Source organism: Corvus cornix, chromosome 7, assembly GCF_000738735.6.
Source record: "Corvus cornix cornix isolate S_Up_H32 chromosome 7, ASM73873v5, whole genome shotgun sequence".
Taxonomy (NCBI): Eukaryota; Metazoa; Chordata; class Aves; order Passeriformes; family Corvidae; genus Corvus; species Corvus cornix.
In genome coordinates this window covers 19,561,385-19,580,186 of record NC_046337.1, presented here as the reverse complement: position 1 = coordinate 19,580,186, position 18,802 = coordinate 19,561,385, and the positions used below count along the sequence as shown (strand labels likewise).

At 37.4% G+C, this 18,802-nt stretch overlaps 1 protein-coding gene across 4 annotated transcripts in view; it reads left to right on the top strand.

Annotated features, from left to right (window-relative positions):
* The window catches only part of LRP2 (LDL receptor related protein 2), a 118,807-nt gene that overhangs the window by 83,916 nt on the left and 16,089 nt on the right, over positions 1–18,802 (top strand). For all 4 annotated transcript variants that reach the window (XM_010406826.4, XM_019290235.3, XM_019290234.3 and 1 more), the window contains 16 exons: positions 851–1,003; positions 1,458–1,628; positions 2,909–3,132; positions 3,540–3,717; positions 4,647–4,843; positions 6,415–6,660; positions 7,331–7,459; positions 7,615–7,734; positions 8,312–8,428; positions 8,697–8,813; positions 9,661–9,798; positions 10,519–10,641; positions 12,417–12,545; positions 15,057–15,188; positions 16,520–16,651; positions 18,279–18,422. In XM_010406826.4, coding sequence (XP_010405128.3) covers positions 851–1,003; positions 1,458–1,628; positions 2,909–3,132; positions 3,540–3,717; positions 4,647–4,843; positions 6,415–6,660; positions 7,331–7,459; positions 7,615–7,734; positions 8,312–8,428; positions 8,697–8,813; positions 9,661–9,798; positions 10,519–10,641; positions 12,417–12,545; positions 15,057–15,188; positions 16,520–16,651; positions 18,279–18,422 — 2,450 coding nt within the window. The remainder of the gene's footprint in view (positions 1–850; positions 1,004–1,457; positions 1,629–2,908; positions 3,133–3,539; positions 3,718–4,646; positions 4,844–6,414; positions 6,661–7,330; positions 7,460–7,614; positions 7,735–8,311; positions 8,429–8,696; positions 8,814–9,660; positions 9,799–10,518; positions 10,642–12,416; positions 12,546–15,056; positions 15,189–16,519; positions 16,652–18,278; positions 18,423–18,802) is intronic.

Genomic DNA, 18,802 nt, shown 5'->3' with positions numbered 1-18,802 from the left:
AGTTATGTCTTCAGTCAGTTCTTGTTTAGATGTTTCAGACAGGCTGAAGGACAGTACAATGGTTGAATTTGTCTGTTTGATTTCAGTGCAGGGAGAGGATTGGAGGATGCTGCAAGGTGCAGGTTGGAGAAGACTACCTTCTCCTCCTTCCTGGTGGGAATGGTACTGCTTAGGGTGGTGTGGGCAGAAATTATATCTGTCAGGCTCTTTCTGGAATGACACTGTGGATGCTGGAGCTGACCAGCTCTGCAGAGAATTTCAAAGTACCCTGCTGTAGTTCTAATTGAATTTAATGCTTCGTTTTGATGGAGGCATTTAAAAAATCATTCCTACTGCTTGTATGATTTCTTTGCTTACAGCTGTGTGTAATTCTCAGGGAAGGTAATAGAAGTGTTAGAAAATTCTAGGTGAAGTTTAAATTAGGGTGTCAAACTGCTTAGGACTTTTCTACCTGTTTGATGAGAGCAGAGGTGGCAGCATGGAACAGTTCATGATTCTCTACAGTATCTTACAGCCCTGGTCACAGTCCATTGCACTGCATGTCTGTTTTCCTGCTCCTGGCCATTGTTGGTAGGACAGGAAGGGGAGAGGGGTTTAGGAATTTGTAGGTGAATGGCATATTAGTACTCAACTGGGCACCTGCAAGTTTGAATTTGGCACCACTGATTGGGCTTACAGGAACAATAGGAGAGAAAAGGACAGCCTGGAGCATGGTGTAGAAGAGATGTCAATGAAGCACATATTCCTTTACAGTAGATACATTGCTTCTAGGAGAAAAAAAATTTAAAGATGCTGTGAAGCAAAATAAGGGAAAAAATTAAATAATGTTAAATAAATTAAAATATTTCAGAAAATTGTACTGGGTGGATGCCTACCGAGATTGTCTCTACGTCTCTGAACTTGATGGAAGATTCCGGAAAAAACTGGTGGATCGGTGTGTGGATGCCAACAATACTTTCTGCTTTCAGTATCCCAGAGCAATTGTTGTTCATCCAAAATATGGGTATGACATTTCAAGAGTCCTTTTCCTTTGTTTTGCAAATAATCTTGCACTATTCTGAAAATCTGAAGTAAATTTTTCTGCTTACATTTAGATTTCTGTGGTGTTAGTACTTAGTTGCAGCTTAGGAAAAATAGTAGCTTGCCTGTTGTAGGTGTATATGCATGGCTGTCAGCTACCATTGAAAGTGGAATTTGCTTTCCTGTGGACTAGAAAGTTCTGATTGCAAGGGTAAAAAGGTTGATAGAAATGAGTGTAGTTTGGTAGCTGTTGGGGCTGGCATTTTGAAGGCAATTGTGACTGCACAGTTGTCTGCTGTAGCAGTTAAACTAAGAAATACATTATCTTTCTTCTTCATCAATCTCTGCTTTAGTCCTGTGGCAGAAAATACTGTATTTGAGGCATAGCTTCTAATATTTACTTCAACAATCCTAACTATAAGTATTCCTTTGAACAGACAGATTTACTGGACAGACTGGGCAGATCGAGCCTATATTGGACGAGCAGGCATGGATGGCAAGGAGAAGACTGTGATCATCTCTACAAAGTTAGAGTGGCCCAATGGACTTACCATAGATTACACCAATGACAAGCTCTACTGGACAGATGCCCATCTAAATTATATTGAGTATGTACACAGAAAATATTGAAACAACTGAATAATTGCTCATATCAGATTGTGGTGGGAGAATTTATGGGTGCTGTAAAAATAATACATATTTCTGCCCACTGACTATAGAAAACGAGTCAAAATGTCTGGAGTAGTAGATGATATGGATCGTTAGATTACACAATAACTGAGTTTCACATTCTAGGTTCCACTGAAAGTTGTCCAAAAGTTACAGTGAAAAGGTTCACACTCTGTACTAAAATATACAACTTCTCTATATCTAGTTATACAACTTGAACCAAAGCAATATTGACTATAAAATCCCTGTTTTTTGATCCTCTTGTTTCTGCTTATAGATAAGAATTGAGCTGTAACTAAACTAGTTATGTGCTAATAAGTTGTATACATACCATTAGAAGATGTCTGAGTGTCTATAAGTATGATATGGAATTTCCTGTTGGCAAATGGGATTATTTTGTCAACTAAGAAAAATCTATTTATTGCTTCTAGTACTAGAAAATTTCCACCTAAATAGCAGTAAAGAGGATAGTACTCTATTTCAGTGATTTTGAAATACATGATACTGAAATACTTTGAAAGCAAAAATTTGTATTTATGTTAGTGTTCATATTTGTATTCATATTTACATCCACATTTAAATTTGTATTTGTATTTACTTCTATTCTTCTCTACATTAATTCTTCTGCCAGCCTTTTCTATGATAAAGTGTTAAAAATGTCTTTTAAAAAATTTGTATTAATTATATGTAAGTTTCTTCTCTCTTGTATTTCATAATTTCCCCATATAGCAAGGTAATAGTAAAAATGTGAAATCTTGTCAAAGATAGCTCACCAGAGGAATCTCTAAATCAGAAAGACATGCAAAATTTAGGAATATAGGAAGCCTATTATTGTCTTAAGTGTTCCGTTATTAGCAGTCTGAATCATCTAGGCAAGCTAGACTCTTTTGTGACAAAAATAACTTGCTGTTAAGGCAAAAAATGTGCAGAATTTTCATTGTTCTAGCTAATGTGCTTCTGTGGGAAGACTATACATTTCAGTGGATGTTACTCTATTCCATTTATTTCCCTGAAATAGCCTGTTTTACTTTCCTCCATATACTAAAATGAATTTGCTGAGGATGGTGATCTGTCTTTAGGGCACAACGAAGCCTCAGTTCTACATTGCATGTTTCTGGTCACCAATAATGAAGTGCCATAAGCATACATAATATGTGGAAAGATGAAAAGAAGTTTTAGCATTTATCTGAATGTTTTGCACAAATTTTTCTTTGTGGAGGTACTCTGACCTGGATGGACATCATCGTCACACAGTATATGATGGGACTCTACCTCATCCATTTGCAATAACAATTTTTGAAGACACAATATATTGGACTGACTGGAACACAAGGACAGTTGAAAAAGGAAATAAATATGATGGATCAGAAAGGACTGTTCTTGTGAATACCACACACAGACCATTTGACATCCATGTTTACCATCCATACAGACAACCATTTGGTGAGGAAACAGAATTAGATTTGCGTTTAGAGGGTCAGCTGTTATGTGGGGACTAGTTGCAAAGTGTCATGAATGCACTCAGCTTTTGCCTTTGCCGAGGGGAATAAAATGCACAGAGTAAGTGTAGGCATCTACTTTACATTTATAAATTGCCCTTCTTTGAAAAGCAATGACTGGTAATGCATAATTTTAAATTAGCTTCTAAAACATCATGGCTTAATAGCATACATTTTGTGTATATGAAATCACATATATTTTCCTCATGAAATGCCTACTTACCTAGGTTTTGTTTTTCAACATCTTATATTTAAGGTTTCAAAGCAGTACTAGAGGAATCTATTGTAGATTGAAACCTTTGTGTTCTGGAATTTATAAAGTATGGTTTATTTATTCTTCTGTTTTACCAGTTAATAATCCTTGTGGCACCAATAATGGTGGTTGTTCCCATCTTTGCCTAATAAAAGCTGGTGGTCAGGGGTTTTCCTGTGAATGTCCTGATAACTTCATGGTCATACAGTTTGGCAATACAGCCCACTGCCTTCCAATGTGCTCTAGCACCCAGTTTCTCTGTGCAGACACTGAGAGGTAAGTCCACTGCTCACCATTGCTTTTTCACCATGTGTTTTTAAGGATATATTTTACAGTTTAGTTTGTTTAAAGGGGCATGAAATTAGGAATTCATTCTGCTCTCACGATGAGTTTGTGACCTGCTTGCAAAGAGAAAACCAGGAAAAATAGGAAGACAGGCTTCCATTTTGGAAAAGTACTTCTAGACTGGTTGCTTAAGTAGTACTTTTTTTCTTTATGTTATATGGCATTGCTAATGTAGCAAAGTTTGGGTTGTTAGAAACATGAACCTACAGAAACTGTTTCTTGTTGAATTCTCAGACCTGGAACCTTCTCTTATTTTTAAACATCTTTTACAATGTATCTGTTTCTGCCAAATATATGCTGTCTGCCAGTGGCCCAGGAAAGGCCTTTAGCTGATGCGAGGGCACATTTATAACCCCTATTACTGAGACAGCAGTGGAGGGAGAGGAATGGTGATGTAAGAGTTCTTCTACTGATGTATCACTCTGGAGCCTATGAGGCGGGTGTGCTTATTGGGTTGCCTTTTGAAGCAGTGTTATAACAATAATCCCTAGTGAAATTATTGTGCTAAAGTTTGGGTGAACTATTGAAATGTTACCTCATTAAAAAGCCAGTTGGAGATTGATCTAAAAAACATGAGAGAGGATTACCACAAATAAACATAAAAATGAAATAGTTATTATTTTCTGTGAACTTCCTTCTAGAGTCCACCAATATCATCTGTTTATCATCTGTTTCTGGTGACAGTATTCTGGCATATTTTGTTAGCATTTGACATCTGAAATAGAAGACATAAAATTCAAGATGTTTTGGGTGTTTCAAGAATAACACTACGACATGACTGTCTTTTGTGCTGTAAAAGGATAGTTGTACATCTGTAAAGCCATATCCTCAACACAGAACACCCCGTTTTCTCTTTGTAGGTGTATTCCCATCTGGTGGAAATGTGACGGACAGAGGGACTGTCGAGATGGCTCCGATGAGCCCCCAACCTGTCCGCAGCGGTACTGTCCTGTGGGGCAGTTCCAGTGTAATGATGGGAACTGCACAAGTTCACATTTCTTGTGCAATACCCAGCCAGATTGCCATGACAGATCAGACGAAGATCCTGTACTTTGTGGTATGTTCCAACAAATAAATTAAAGTATTTTGCCAGTATAAAACATGTAATCAACATACAAATTTCATAATCAATATCTCTTTTTCAAAGATGAAAAGGTGAGATAGACAGATGCAGTCTTGCACCTGCTGGAGCACTTCACCTCAGTGCAAGCAGGGTAAAGGAGAGCAAAAATGTATTATATCAAAACATAAACAGTTTCTGTACCTTTGAGACAGATTTGCACTGAGATAAATTACCATCTGAGGTATAAAATATTAGAAACAGGACTCACTTTGTTTTGCTCTGAGTAAAGCCATGGTGATTTTGAAGAATCTAAGGCTTCCTAATGCCCAGGTCAGTCTAACTGGTGGGCTAATTTTCCCTCTATTCTACTTTGCATGATGGGACAAAATTATTACATCCTCTGCATTGCACAAAATCCAATTCATGTGGGAAGATTTTTTTTGGAGAGCTGTATGTGAAAGCAGTCTTATAGAAATGCAGCATTATTATGCTTTTGGAATAATGTTATCTCCTTTAAAACCTATGCTATTCCACATACTTATGCCTAATTTAAAACAGCATATCCTTAGTTCTCTTTTTGTAAATAACATAGTTCTAGCAGTTGCAAGCTTAGTAATATAAAGCGAAGGGGAAAGCAGTGTAGTTACATAAGTGATAGTTTCATTGCCTTCCATTCCAAAGTGTTTCTAACAGTGACAGAATTAAATGAAATGTTAATTTTAGCTGAGTTTCAAATAGCTAAGATCTTAAGTGTGCCACAGGGGAATTTAAAAAGAGGAAATACAGCAGCTGTGTAATGCGCTGATTTTAACACACTGGGTACAATAAAAATCAGTCTAGGTCTATGTAATTCCTTTTACTCATTATCTCGTGCATGGGAACAGAATCCTTTGGTCTGGGACATGTATGGAAATTATGATACACTGCTTTCTCTTGAACAGTTTGGCAGTGTATGTAAAAGAAAGTAGTAGAGTGGGGTATGGTGAGACACAGAAATTCTGGAAGTAGAGATAAGTGTTGATTCCTGTTTTCAGAGCTACCCCAATTTGCTAGCACTGCTGATACCAGCTTTTTGTGCTTTCCCCTTTCGGAATAGAGGGTATATATTTGTAGGTTGTGCAGCTAATACTAGCATAGTCTTCTGCTATGTTTTCTGTCATGTTCATTCATAGAGAAACAGGCCCATCAGGCAATACACACCTAAGCTGATAGCATGGCCAAAGTGCCACTTAGCTCCTCTGTGAAGTGACTGGGAGACCCTGCCTCAATCATGTTGAATGCTGGGTTTACTTCCCTCTGCTTTAGGAGAAGGTAGTGTATGTCTTGCTCCTAGAAAAACGTAGAGCCTTAGTGAGCTTGTCTGAAGATGCCTGGGGAAAATATGACATGGGATGTTAGAAATGTGTACCTTAATTGCTTTAACTGGGCGAGTATATGTGATGTTTTAAATTTTTTCTGGCTTTGTTTTTAACTGTTGGTGTAAACATAAGGACTCAATTGATATAACAGCAGCAGACCATTTCTGTAAGTTTCAATATCCTAACAGCTAATCTGTATTCTTTCAGCTAATCATCAGTGTGAAACTCATCAGTGGCAGTGTGCCAATAAACGATGTATCCCAGAAGCCTGGCAGTGTGATAGAGAGGATGACTGTGGTGATAATTCGGATGAAGATAGCACTCACTGTGCCAGTAGAACCTGTCCCCCAGGCCAATTTAAATGTGACAATGGCCGCTGCATTCCACAGTCCTGGAAGTGTGATGTGGATGATGATTGTGGTGATAACTCTGATGAGCCATTCCACGAATGCAGTAAGCATACAGCTGTAGTAAGATGCCTATATTAGAGTGCACCAAAAGCAGAGTGAACCACAGTACTTAATTTGCCTGAGATTGAAAGTTTATTGGAAAGGGGCATTTTCTGCAAGCTAATTACATTTGTGTAGTAAAGAGCGTTAGAAAACATAGGGACTATGTGATAATTTACTACCTCCTTATTTTTGAAGGGGAGAAGGCTTATTTTTGCTGGCCAGATTGTCAGAAACTGGCAGCATCTCACTCTGACTTTCTTGATGCTAGGATTTTCCTATATGCTTTAGCATGTCTTTCTGAACCAATGGGTGTCTTGAAGAACTTGTGACCAAGATTTGCCATCTGAGGACAAGCTGCCTCCTCTGGTTCCCAGGTTTGGGGCTATTGCCAGTGTTACCAGCTCTAAATAGTTTGGTGAAAAACACAATGAGTGTGATTTGAACATCTGATGGGTTTATAGTATATGCAGAATGCAAGCAGCATAGATTGGAAAAGATAGTTAAATCAGATACATTTGATACTTTCTCTTTTACAACACTGAAGTTAGCAGATAAATCTTTTTAGTTGAAATAATTGAACGTAAGTTATAAAAGGTTAGGAGAGGCAGAATAGCAAGGAGGACAGTTAATGGCTAAGTAACACAACTAATTTTGACAACTGCCTCTTTCAGTGGGACCTGCTTATCGATGTGACAATCACACACAGTTCAGCTGCAGAACCAACTACCGTTGCATACCATTGTGGGCAGTATGCAATGGGAATGATGACTGTAGAGACAACAGTGATGAACAAGGCTGTGGTAAGTTTGGAGGAGGTCATTTCAGCATGACTGTGCCTAAAATATTTCTCCAATTTGCAAACACACAGATTTTCTGAAAGCCTTCAGTAATAATGTACCTGGGCAAAGACTATGCTAATGTGTGCTGTTTTGTTGGCAAACTGTCTACACTGCAGAGGAGATGACTTGCAGTCCTTTTGGAGATTTCCGTTGTGACAATCATCGATGCATCCCGCTGCGCTGGAAGTGTGATGGAGATGATGACTGTGGCGATAACTCTGATGAGCACAACTGCAGTGAGTTCTTGTTTTGTCTGTAATGATATAGTCCCACTTATGACTTAAATATCCTTCTATTTCTTATGAGAACAAGGCAGACAGCTCTCAAATGCAACCATACTTTGCTTTATACAGTCTGTCTTTTATTTGCTGAAATACCACACTGATGTCACAAGGATGCATTCTGGTTACATAAAACCACTGATAAATCCCGTCATCACAATAACACAAATTCCAGTTTTCCACTAAGAAGTGACATTTGAATTTTGTCCTGTGTGCAAATGTAGTATTATCTAGTTTCTTAAACAATAATAGTGGATCTTTATTTTCTGATTTGAGTTAAAAGCTTCTGTATAATTCTGTGTTGAAACAAAGTCTGCAATGATTTTCCTTTTTTCTATATCAAGAGGGACATAGAATGTCTACCATGTTTAAAGAGTACTTGGGGGGAATGATGCTTTAACATCATTTAATTTTAAAGATTTTACCTCATTATCTGCTCACATTAGTTTTGTCTGGTTCAATGAGACAGGTGTGGATGTTTAACTCTACATCTGGGGAACTTTTCATATTTGTACATTCATTTTAAACAAAGGTCCTCGTGAGTGCACAGAAAGTGAATACCGTTGTGACAATCTGCATTGCATTCCTTCACGATGGATCTGCGATCACGATGATGACTGTGAAGACAATTCAGATGAACGTGACTGTGGTGTGTATTATCTGAATGCTAACTCTTACATGTTCTCGCTGTTGTTTCTAATGTGATAAATTATTCTGCAAAATGATCTTTTATGGGAAGCATCTTTAAAGAAGTAATGTTCACCCTGTCACTTTAGTCATTCCACCAAAAGTAGAGAGTACCACAGTTTTAATAGTCTTGGATTTTCCAACTTTTTTTAGAAGATTGTTCTCTAAAAGTAAGTAGTTTATCTATTTTTGAACAAAAAGGCATTTCAGTTACCTCTGAATCTTTTCAGAGTTGAGGACCTGCCACCCAGGTTATTTCCAGTGTGATAGTGGACATTGTGTTGCAGAGCGCTTCAGATGTGATGGAAATGGAGACTGCCTTGATTTCTCTGATGAAGCAACTTGTCGTGAGTTTCAAGCTTTGCAATTGGTGCTCATTGTGCTCACTTTCGGAAAGATTTGCACTTTTCCCTATTTTTAAGTGAGATGACTCCTTAGAGATATAGAATTTTGCAACACGCAGTGGTATCAGAAAAAATTCAGGATAAGCATAATATTTTCAATCTGCTTTTTAATATAACAATGGGTTGCCATCTCTTACACTGATTGTAAATACATTCTGAATGGTAGGAAATGAATGTGTTTACCAAGTCCAGGAGAAGATACACATGGAATGTACATCACAGCAGTTGTCTTTTAGAACCTGAATTATACAACATTTGGCTGTTCTTAAATGGAGGAGAAAAGTGTATGAGAAGCCATTGAAAGGGCAAGGGTGTGGTTTATTTATATAGGGTGGTAGAATAATATTTTTGGTTTTTCTTTGATTTAGTTCAGTTCTTTTCACAGCTTTTACAGAATATGAGTGGGGTTTTTTTTCTATATCAGCATGAGTACTTTTGGAATTAGATATCTTATGTGCTTCTTCAATCATTCACTTTTGGTGCCAGTGTGGTTAATTATCTTTATTATTGAACTAGATTTGTCAATAACAAATTCAAGTAGCATTTGCTAAATTAATTTCTTTATTTTCAAAACTTGTTTAACTTATGTTGTTCCACTATTCATTTAAACCTGAATTAATTACATTGTAGCTGCCAAGAAGTCCTCAGTCCTTGCAGCACCTCATATAGTATCTCCTATTATGGAGAGAAGTGTTTTTAAAAATAGTGTGGGGTTGGGCTGAATATTTTTCATGAGAACATAAAATTTTTGTTGTAAATGAAAATGTCTTAATAATTTTCTTTTCTTCAGCTACACGGTATCCTAATGGTACATACTGTCCACCCATGCTGTTTGAGTGCAAAAACCATGTCTGTATTCAGCCATACTGGAAATGTGATGGTGATAATGACTGTGGAGATGACTCTGATGAAGAACTTCACCTTTGCTGTAAGAGAGAGGAATTATACTAAAATGAACAGTATGCTTAATCTCTACGTATGCTAGATCAATTAGAGAACAAACTGTAATTATTCGGGATGAGTGCTAAGAATTTTGCTTTATATGCAAGTTCACTTCATTCTCTGACAATGTTTCTCACTGCTTTGCAGCTGCTTGTATACATGGTTACAAAAGTAGGGAGAAGCATATCAGAGAGAGAAGGACACTATTTCATGTTTTCAAGTTGGTTATCTAAAATAAGAATGTCAGTTTGAAATTAAAGATCAGTTCAGATAACGTATATTGTCAAAGGTGCTGAACTTTCAAAGCAATTAATGTTGTCAGGACATCTTTGTGAATATGGCTGAGAAGCTCTAATAATTAGGTGTTGGAGGTACTACTTAAACTGGTTTTGTTATGCACTTAAATAACATGTTTGATTTCCAGTCAATTTACTTCATAAGCAAACCTAGAAACCTCAGTGTTATATGTAGTTAGAGAAATTGCCTTTGGCTAAAATGAGGAACTGTCTTCTGATAAAAAAAATTTGTAATGTCGTAACATATAATCACCAAAATGTGCAGAAAATATTTTTTTGTGTCTGAATGCCTCCTCATCTTTTGAAGTATACAAAACATATAAATGTTTCAAGATAAAGTGATATGAATAATTTTCAATCCAATGGCCTGAAGTATCAAAGTGTGACTGATTTGACCTCTGTGCTTTCAGTGGATATTGCCTGTGACTCTCCATTCCGTTTCCGATGTGAAAACAATCGCTGTATATACAGTCATGAGCTATGCAACCAGGAGGATGACTGTGGAGATGGAAGTGACGAGAAAGAAGAACACTGTATGTTTACACAAAATTGAGCATCAAATTCAGTAATTTTGATGTGCTTAACATTTAATAATACCAAAGAGATGTCAAAGTTTACCATAAATTATGAAAAGAAGATCTCTCTATGAAATAATTTGAACTACGGTTATTGGTACTTGTTATGATCCAGTTTTAAGGTTCTTAGAAATGCCTCTGCCTGAATTAAGGTGCAAACAAGACCATATGCCAGTGACAATAGTAAGGGTTTTATTTGATGCTAAATATGAGAGAGAGAGAGAAAGAAAGAAGTAGAAAATGGGGGGGGGGGAGGGAGAAAGAGTGACAGGGACAGAATAAGGAAAATATCACCACTCCATGGATCCCAAGATGTTCCGTTGATCCTCTCCAGCTGGTCCTCTTGGTGGTAAAGACCCCCCCCCCCCCAGAAGGCACAGAGTCCCATGGGAGTACATGCTCAGGCTAGGTAGGCATGTCCTGGCGTGTCCCCCTGGGGTGGGGGTCAGTCTCTCACGGCAGACTCTGGGTCTGTTCCATCATGTGCAGCCCTGTGGGGCCGAGCCTCTCACGTGAAAGTCCCGTGGAGGTGCCCTGTGGGGCTGGGGGTTCCACAGCTGGGCCGGTTTGTGTAATCAGAGGATGGGTGTTTAGTGCCTCTCACCAGAGGTTGCACCATGCACCCAAAACCTCGTCCTCCCATGTCAGCTGGGGGGAGTCTGTGTAAACCTGGCTTCTGTCAGCTGTGCTCTTCCCCCCACCCCAAACTCAGCTGGGGATAGTTGCAGCTGGTGGCTTTGGCCGTTTGCGGATGCATACCTTTCCCCAGCCTGAGATGATTGAACAATGCATTTCCCTTTATCTAATCAACAGTTTGACTTTCAGTTCAAAGTCCCACTCTTCAGGGAAGCTTCTTTGACTGTAGCTTCTTTATAATGAGCAAAACTTCATACCAATGTTTGAGGCATGAACTATTTTCAGTCTCTGACAGTACTATGTATTTATAGCTCTCTATGCAAGTAGTAAAATCAGCAAACATTTGTCTGAAAGTATAGAGTGTGATTTTCAAAACAATATTGTATTTTATTATGTGCACCAGCTACATTTTTTCATTTTATTATGAACCCCACTTAAAAGGAGGAAGAAGAAAGAATTCGGCTGTATTGTAAAATTGGGATGGGATGGCTAGCCAGGACTTTTAAAATACAGAGATGGATACTTCCTGAAGTTGTGGCACTGTTAAGCACATATTAACAATCTTGATATTTAGGCCCTGACCCTGAGGAAGCTCTGTTAATGTTCAATATGGTTTTTGCTCTCTGATATCTTAAGTAGTTCTCACTGACTGTGTTGTATATTTTCAAGTTTAATAATATTTTTGGTTGCTTAATAATATTATTTGCTGGCTTTATTGTACAATTTTTAAAGTTAATAGTTTACTAATATCTCCATAATTTCCTGAAGTCTGCAGTAGATGTATGAAGTATATCATTAAAGGATATTAATAAGCTTGCACTATTAAAAAGAAAGTTCAATCAACTATTAATAGGAAGAATTTTCCTTTTGTCTTTTCAATAAAATAGCAGGATGTCTTTCAGTTCATGGAGATGTGACTAGAAGTCAGGATGTTACATCCTGGTTGTGGTTTTAACTTTATATAGACTTCCAAAGTACTCTTGTCATTGTTTTACCAGATGGCATCAGCTTCCTCATTAGCAATGGGGAATAGTGCTGTCTATTGGTACTTTGTAGTTTAAACTGTGACAGAGGAATGTTTCTCTTCTTCATTGTAGGTAGAGAGCCAACACCAAGACCTTGTAAAACAGAAGAATTCAAGTGCAGTAATGGAAATTGCATTCCCCTACATTATGTCTGTGACAACTATGATGACTGTGGAGACCATTTTGATGAAATGGGCTGCAGTAAGTAATAATATCAATAAAATACAAAATTACAATGCTGTTGAAATAGAATTTTCTGAAACTAAAAACAATGCATGTTTTTTCTTGAATAGCATACTAAGGATTATTGGTTTTTGATTAGCATGTGTGAATTATTTTATTGTTTTTTACTAAGCCTGTTCTAGGATTATCCAATTAGTGATGACAATATTTTCTGTTTTCATTCTTTCATTATTTTCATTCATTTTATTTTCTCTTCTGTTTTCATTCTTCTGTACATGTCTTTCAAGAACATGTAGATGAGGTATTTAGAGACATGGCTTAGTGGGTCTTGGCAGTGGTTAGGTTTACAGTACAACCTGATGATCTTAAAGATCTTTTTCAACTTGAATGATTCCATGATTCTATGAAATTCAGTGCTCTGAACACAGTCTTTTTTAGGCTTAGAGTATTTGTGCATCACAAAAAAAAAGTAGGTTTGACCTTTGTTTTGATCTTGTTTTGAAATGGGTTGCATTACAGAGGCAAGAACATCCATTTATTTCAACCATAGTTGCAATAGACCAACCCTATGGCGTTATTCACAGGCAGACTCTGAATTGATATACATTGCTCTAGCCCTGTTAAAAATAAAAGTATATTGAGATGCTTCTATTTTCCTTTTTATGGACATGACCACAGAATTCTTTAAGGACCACCAGTCCTTTGCTTGATGGCCCTCTTAGATCCTCTGTACAGCTTTTATTAACTATTTATTATAAATTTACTAGCATCCATTTAAATACAAAAGTTTTGACTTAAACTTTGAGATGAGAGGGTATTCCATGGAATCTCAAAAAGAAAAAAAAAATCCTAACTGTTTATGTCAATATATAGACAGCTGCAGAGTGGTAATATGAGCATAAACTTGTAATTTCAATTTGTCAGGCTGTGATGGCTTCAAGTGAAAGTGTGACAAATGCTACACTGGTAATTTGCAATCCAGCAGACTTGCAAAATACAAATAACATGGAAGCCTATAGTGCAGTCCATTTTGAAGCAGCTGATTTCTCTGTTTTAATTACCATCCCGATGGTCTTTAGGTAATATAGCTTAATGCAATGACTTGATGAAAATATAGAAGTATAAAAAGGCTATGAAATTGTGAAACAGACACGTTCTGATGTCTGCATTCTGCTCTTTGGGGATAAATGTGAATACACATCAGATGGTAACATTTGGAGCCTTTCCAACATCAAATACCCGCTATAATGAAAATAGAATATTTATGTGTGTGTGTGTGTGTGTGTGTACAATGAATTTATGCTTCTTACATGTATGCTAAATTGAGCTGTTTAAACTTAATTTAATCAGCACTGGAATGTCTATGTAAAAAGGAGATAATCAGCTTAATGTAAAGTTTTTGCTATACATCTGTATCTTTTCCTCACGATCTGCCAATAATGATATTATTTATCTTTTCTGCTTATATAACGCATTTGAGTTTGTACTCAAGTATTTTGTGCATCTATGGAGTATGTCAGAACCAATATAATTCTATATGTACTTTCAGAGGAGTATAATTTTTGTGATCTGTTAGAGACTGACTATTATCCCTGGCTTGGCTTTTCCATTATAGGAATGTTTTAAAGGGCAGTGCATTCTGTGCAATGACCTGTACTGACTTCAGTAGGCTTTAGATTAGGTTTGGCATGAACTACATGTCATCTTCTCTCTAGTTTCCAGATATTAATAATGTAGAGCCTGTGTTATGCATGATATTAATTGAGAATATTTCTTGTTCAGCTGATAAGAAAGCACTGGATAAGAAAGAGGTATGTTGGCAAAGTTAAGAGTTAGAGTCAAATATCTTAAATTCTGCAGTTGCTGCAGATTGATGGTAATGTAGAATGTAATTTCTCTTAAGCAAGGTGAGCTTTTGTGGATACAAAAATGCTGTTAGCAAGGAATTTTCCTGCTTCTTCCAAGCCCGTGGGATACTTTTCTCTCTCATGAAGAGATTAGCAGAAGTTCTGTAAACCATGAACACCTGCGACCTTGTAGAACTTTGTTTATGGTACAGTAGGAAAATATTTTGACAATGGAGGTTTTAGGATTTTAGCCAGTCACCCCAAGGGGTGGCTGATCCTTTGTCCAATTAGACTATGAAGAAAAAAGTCCAAAAAAGAGTTTGTAAAATAATTAAATGAATCAATCTTGCTGCACAATTCCTGCCTGTTGGATCTTCCTCTCCTCCTCCCTACGGCTGCGGGACATGGTAATATCGACAGCGGAAATAAGCTTTAATGGTTATGGCTCTTATCCTGACCCTGTTCTCTTGTTTTCAGTTGACAACTCTCTTGGCCAGTGGTTATCATTGTCTTCTAATTTTTGTTAGAAAAAAAGGAAAGGAAACTAACTTTATCTACCTGAAAACTGTTTTCAATTGTATGACCAAATGACCAAATTTTTATGCCTCCCACTTATCACTTAGTTTTCTGGTTATAATTGTATCATTTGCTTTCTTTCATTTCCTTTTTTTTTTTCCTTCAGATCCTGGAACAGAGCGAACTTGTGCAGAAAATATCTGTGAACATAACTGTACCAACCTGAATGAAGGAGGCTTTATCTGTTCCTGTAGGCCAGGGTACAAGGCCAGTGAAACTAACCGCAACTCCTGTGAAGGTATTTTTAATCTTGTAAATATCTTCTCACTGATAAGTGTTCAGTGACCTGTCACTTCATCATTCAAATGTGACCACTCATTTTCACGTTCTAACAGGACTTTTATACATTTAGCAGATGCTTCCTAAAAAGTTTTGCTGCTGAGCCATGTTTTCTATCATGTATTCATCATTCAACAAAAAATTGTCTCCCCAGTTCAGACTTCTTTTAAGCTTTTGGTGGCTGTAGATATGTTTTTGCATATAGGTTTTGTCATATCTTTGCAATCTGAGGGATAGAAATTTGATGGGTTTTTTTTTCTTATTGAAAATAAACTTACTGGAGATTATACTCTCCTTCTGTTCTGCTCCCAAACAGACCTACCGAAAAGGTGTGTTGTGCCATATTTTTGCCCTGGGTTTTATGCAGATAAAATGTGGTGAGGAGTCTACTCAAAGGCCATATTTGTGGTCATGCAGTATAATACCTTACCAGTTGCTATTTCAGTATGTTTAGATGAGAACATTTCTGCTTGTTTCTCCCAGCTCTTGTGGACAATTTGTGTAATTTTATTAAACATGATCCAAGGCCACCCCTCCCTTTCCTTCCTGCTGATACAGTTTCTGAGGACTATGTGTCTTTGCTTCAGCATTTCAAGACAACTTTGCTCTTGCATCTCATTTTAGTCATACCTTATCTTTTGTCTTGCCTTATTCATTTCACACAAAAATAAATCTAAAAATAAATTTGTTAAGCATGAATGCAGTAAGGCAGTTATTGGCAATCTGTATTTAAGACATCGTAAAAAGTAGATGAGTGATGAAGAGTTCTGTGTGATAACAGATGGTGATTTTAAGGATTGCTTATCAGGTCACTGATCTTTTAGAGTATGTGAGGAAGGCACAAACCTACCACTTCATGGAATAAAGATGACCAGCATAGAATCATCAAGGTTGGAAGAGGCCTTTAAGGATATCCAGTCCAACCGTCAACCCAGCACCACCACTGTAACCCCTAAACCACTAAACCATCACCCAGCACCAGATGCAGATGCCTCTGAAACACCTCCAGGGATGGTGACCACTGCCTCCCTGGGCAACCTTCTCTGATACCTGACCACCCTAAGAGTGAAAGGGTTTTTTTCTACTATCTAACCTGAATTTCCCCAGTCTCATCTTAAGACCATCTCCTCAGCTCCTCTCACTGCAGGCACCGTAGAAGAGACTGGCTCCCACCTCAGTACAGCCCCCCTTGAGGGGGTTGTAGAGAGCAATGAGGTCAGCCTTGAGACTCCTAAAGACTAAACAAGAAAGAGATCAAGTTCTAGCAATATTTTCTCTTCTTGTGTCTAGATATCAATGAGTGTGAGATCTTTGGAACATGCACCCAGGACTGCAGGAATTCCAAAGGAAGCTATGAATGTTTCTGTGCAGATGGCTTCAGGTCTGTGGGTGATCAACAAGGCAAACAGTGTGCAGCTGATGGTATGTTAACTGATAGTGAGATTGATTGCCACATGTAAAGAGCAAGTGCAATATAGCAACTTATTGAATGTAATACTCTCTTTTATAAGAAGGGAATAATGAAAACCAAACCTTATTTTGTAAGATAATATTATCTGTGTATTCCACCTATTCTATAACCAGGAATAAAAGCACTCAGCTCTGCTTCCAATTGTAAACATTAGAAATAATACCTTGATTTGGATGCCTGCCTTCATTTCTCCTGAAATTTTCTGCAAACATAAACATGGTATCCTGTGGTTGTCATCAGAAGGAAATTAATGTTGCTGATTGCTGAAGTTTAGATTTTTTCGACAAAATAATGCACCAGAAAAAAGTTTCATTAAACTAGCATAAATCAAAGGCAGTTTGATGACAGGTTGCCATTCATTGTTCATGGACTGATGCACACATACAGAAGGACTTTGGCCAGTGTTTCAGATCAGTCACTGACTTTTTATCATACCTCAGTGCAGTGACTACAGTGTGTGGGAGTCCTTGAATAGGTAGAGTTGATTCAGAAAATAATAGTAATAGATCAGTAATAATAAAAGAAAAGAGGTGAAGAAAATAGAAAAAAGTGACAGTGGAGCAGTGTTATATAAAAAACAAAAACAGTACTGCGTTTAGAAAAGTAGTTACACTTTAATAGCTGTAACAGATAAATGATAGAAATATGGTGTGCCTAGTCAAATAGTCGAACAGAATGCCTCTGACCAAACCTACATGCTACTGGAGGCTTTGAAACCTAAAAATTATTTGTAATATGGCATCTCCAGGTTACCAGTCCAGGGGCCTAGTTCAGCAAATATTTACTGCTGAGTGTTTGGCTGGAAATGCAAAAGGACGTTTACACCTCAGTTTCTGCCTGGCTGCCTCTTTGTGCATGTGTCAGAAATCCAGTTCTTTTTGATACCCTTCTTCACAGGCTTTATTCAGGAAGCATCTAGACACACAAAGTGTTCAAGGCTAAGTGATAGAATATAATATAACTGTAGCTGGTAACATAATGAAATTTGTTGTGCCTAAAGTTCTATTTCTATGTATGCCCAGAATTCTGCCATGCTTTATAGTACAATCTCACAGCCCTCATAAATGACGGCCAAATGGGATGTTATTAGGCTAACCCAAAATTAAACTGTGGTCAGGAGAACATTCATCTGAATATGGAGATATTAGAATTTAAAAACAATAAGGTAGAACTTTGACATGTCACGGCTTAAGGGACTGGCAATTTATTTGTACTTTCAAAATTGCTAGCTGTACTTGGAGAGGGAAAGTGGAATTGTGTAGTGTGTAGTGGCATTCTGTTTTTGAGATGTGGTGATACGCCAACAATGTAATGTTTAAGCATTTTTAAGGAATTATCTCTGCACGAGATCTATGGTGAGAGCAATAATAATATCCTCAGTGGTAAGCATTTAAATTTTTATGAATTTTGCAAAACCATGAAGTTTGAATATCTCTGAAGCTTTAGAAGTGTCTCTACATTCCCTTTGCTTCTTGTACAGATACAACTTGTGAAAATCCCATTTAGTTTAGAAGTGATTTTCATCTGTTTTTTCTAAAATGAGAAAGACATGAAAGTAAATTCATTATTATTTCCCAGGTAATCCTCCATTGTTACTGCTGCCAGATAATGTGAGGATTCGAAGGTACAATATCTCATCAGAACAATACTCCGACTATATCGATAATCAGGAGCGCATCCAAGCTCTGGATTATGACTGGGACCCTGAAGGGATAGGCCTGAGTGAGTATGCTAGTACTCAACCATGCAATGGTTGGTTAAAAAAGGTGCATTTCTGTATCATAGGTGTTTAATTTACACTGGAAAGCAAAATCAAATTAGATCAACTGGCCAGGTCTCAGTTGAATGTGCCCCTCACCTCTACTCATTCTCCAGTATCAGTGTGGTTTCTTTTAATGCTTTAATTTAGTTTATCTAGATTTTGATCTGGTTTTCCTTTCATTTCAGTGTGAATTTAGCTGTAGAATTGTAGCTCTTTAGGATTATGCTGCAGTAGAGGACTGTTATTAATTAACCCTTTCCTTTTTCTTCTGCCTCTGCCAATTCCCAAACCTGGCACAAGTCTTGCAAGAACTAATCCTTATACTAAGCAGGAATAGCCA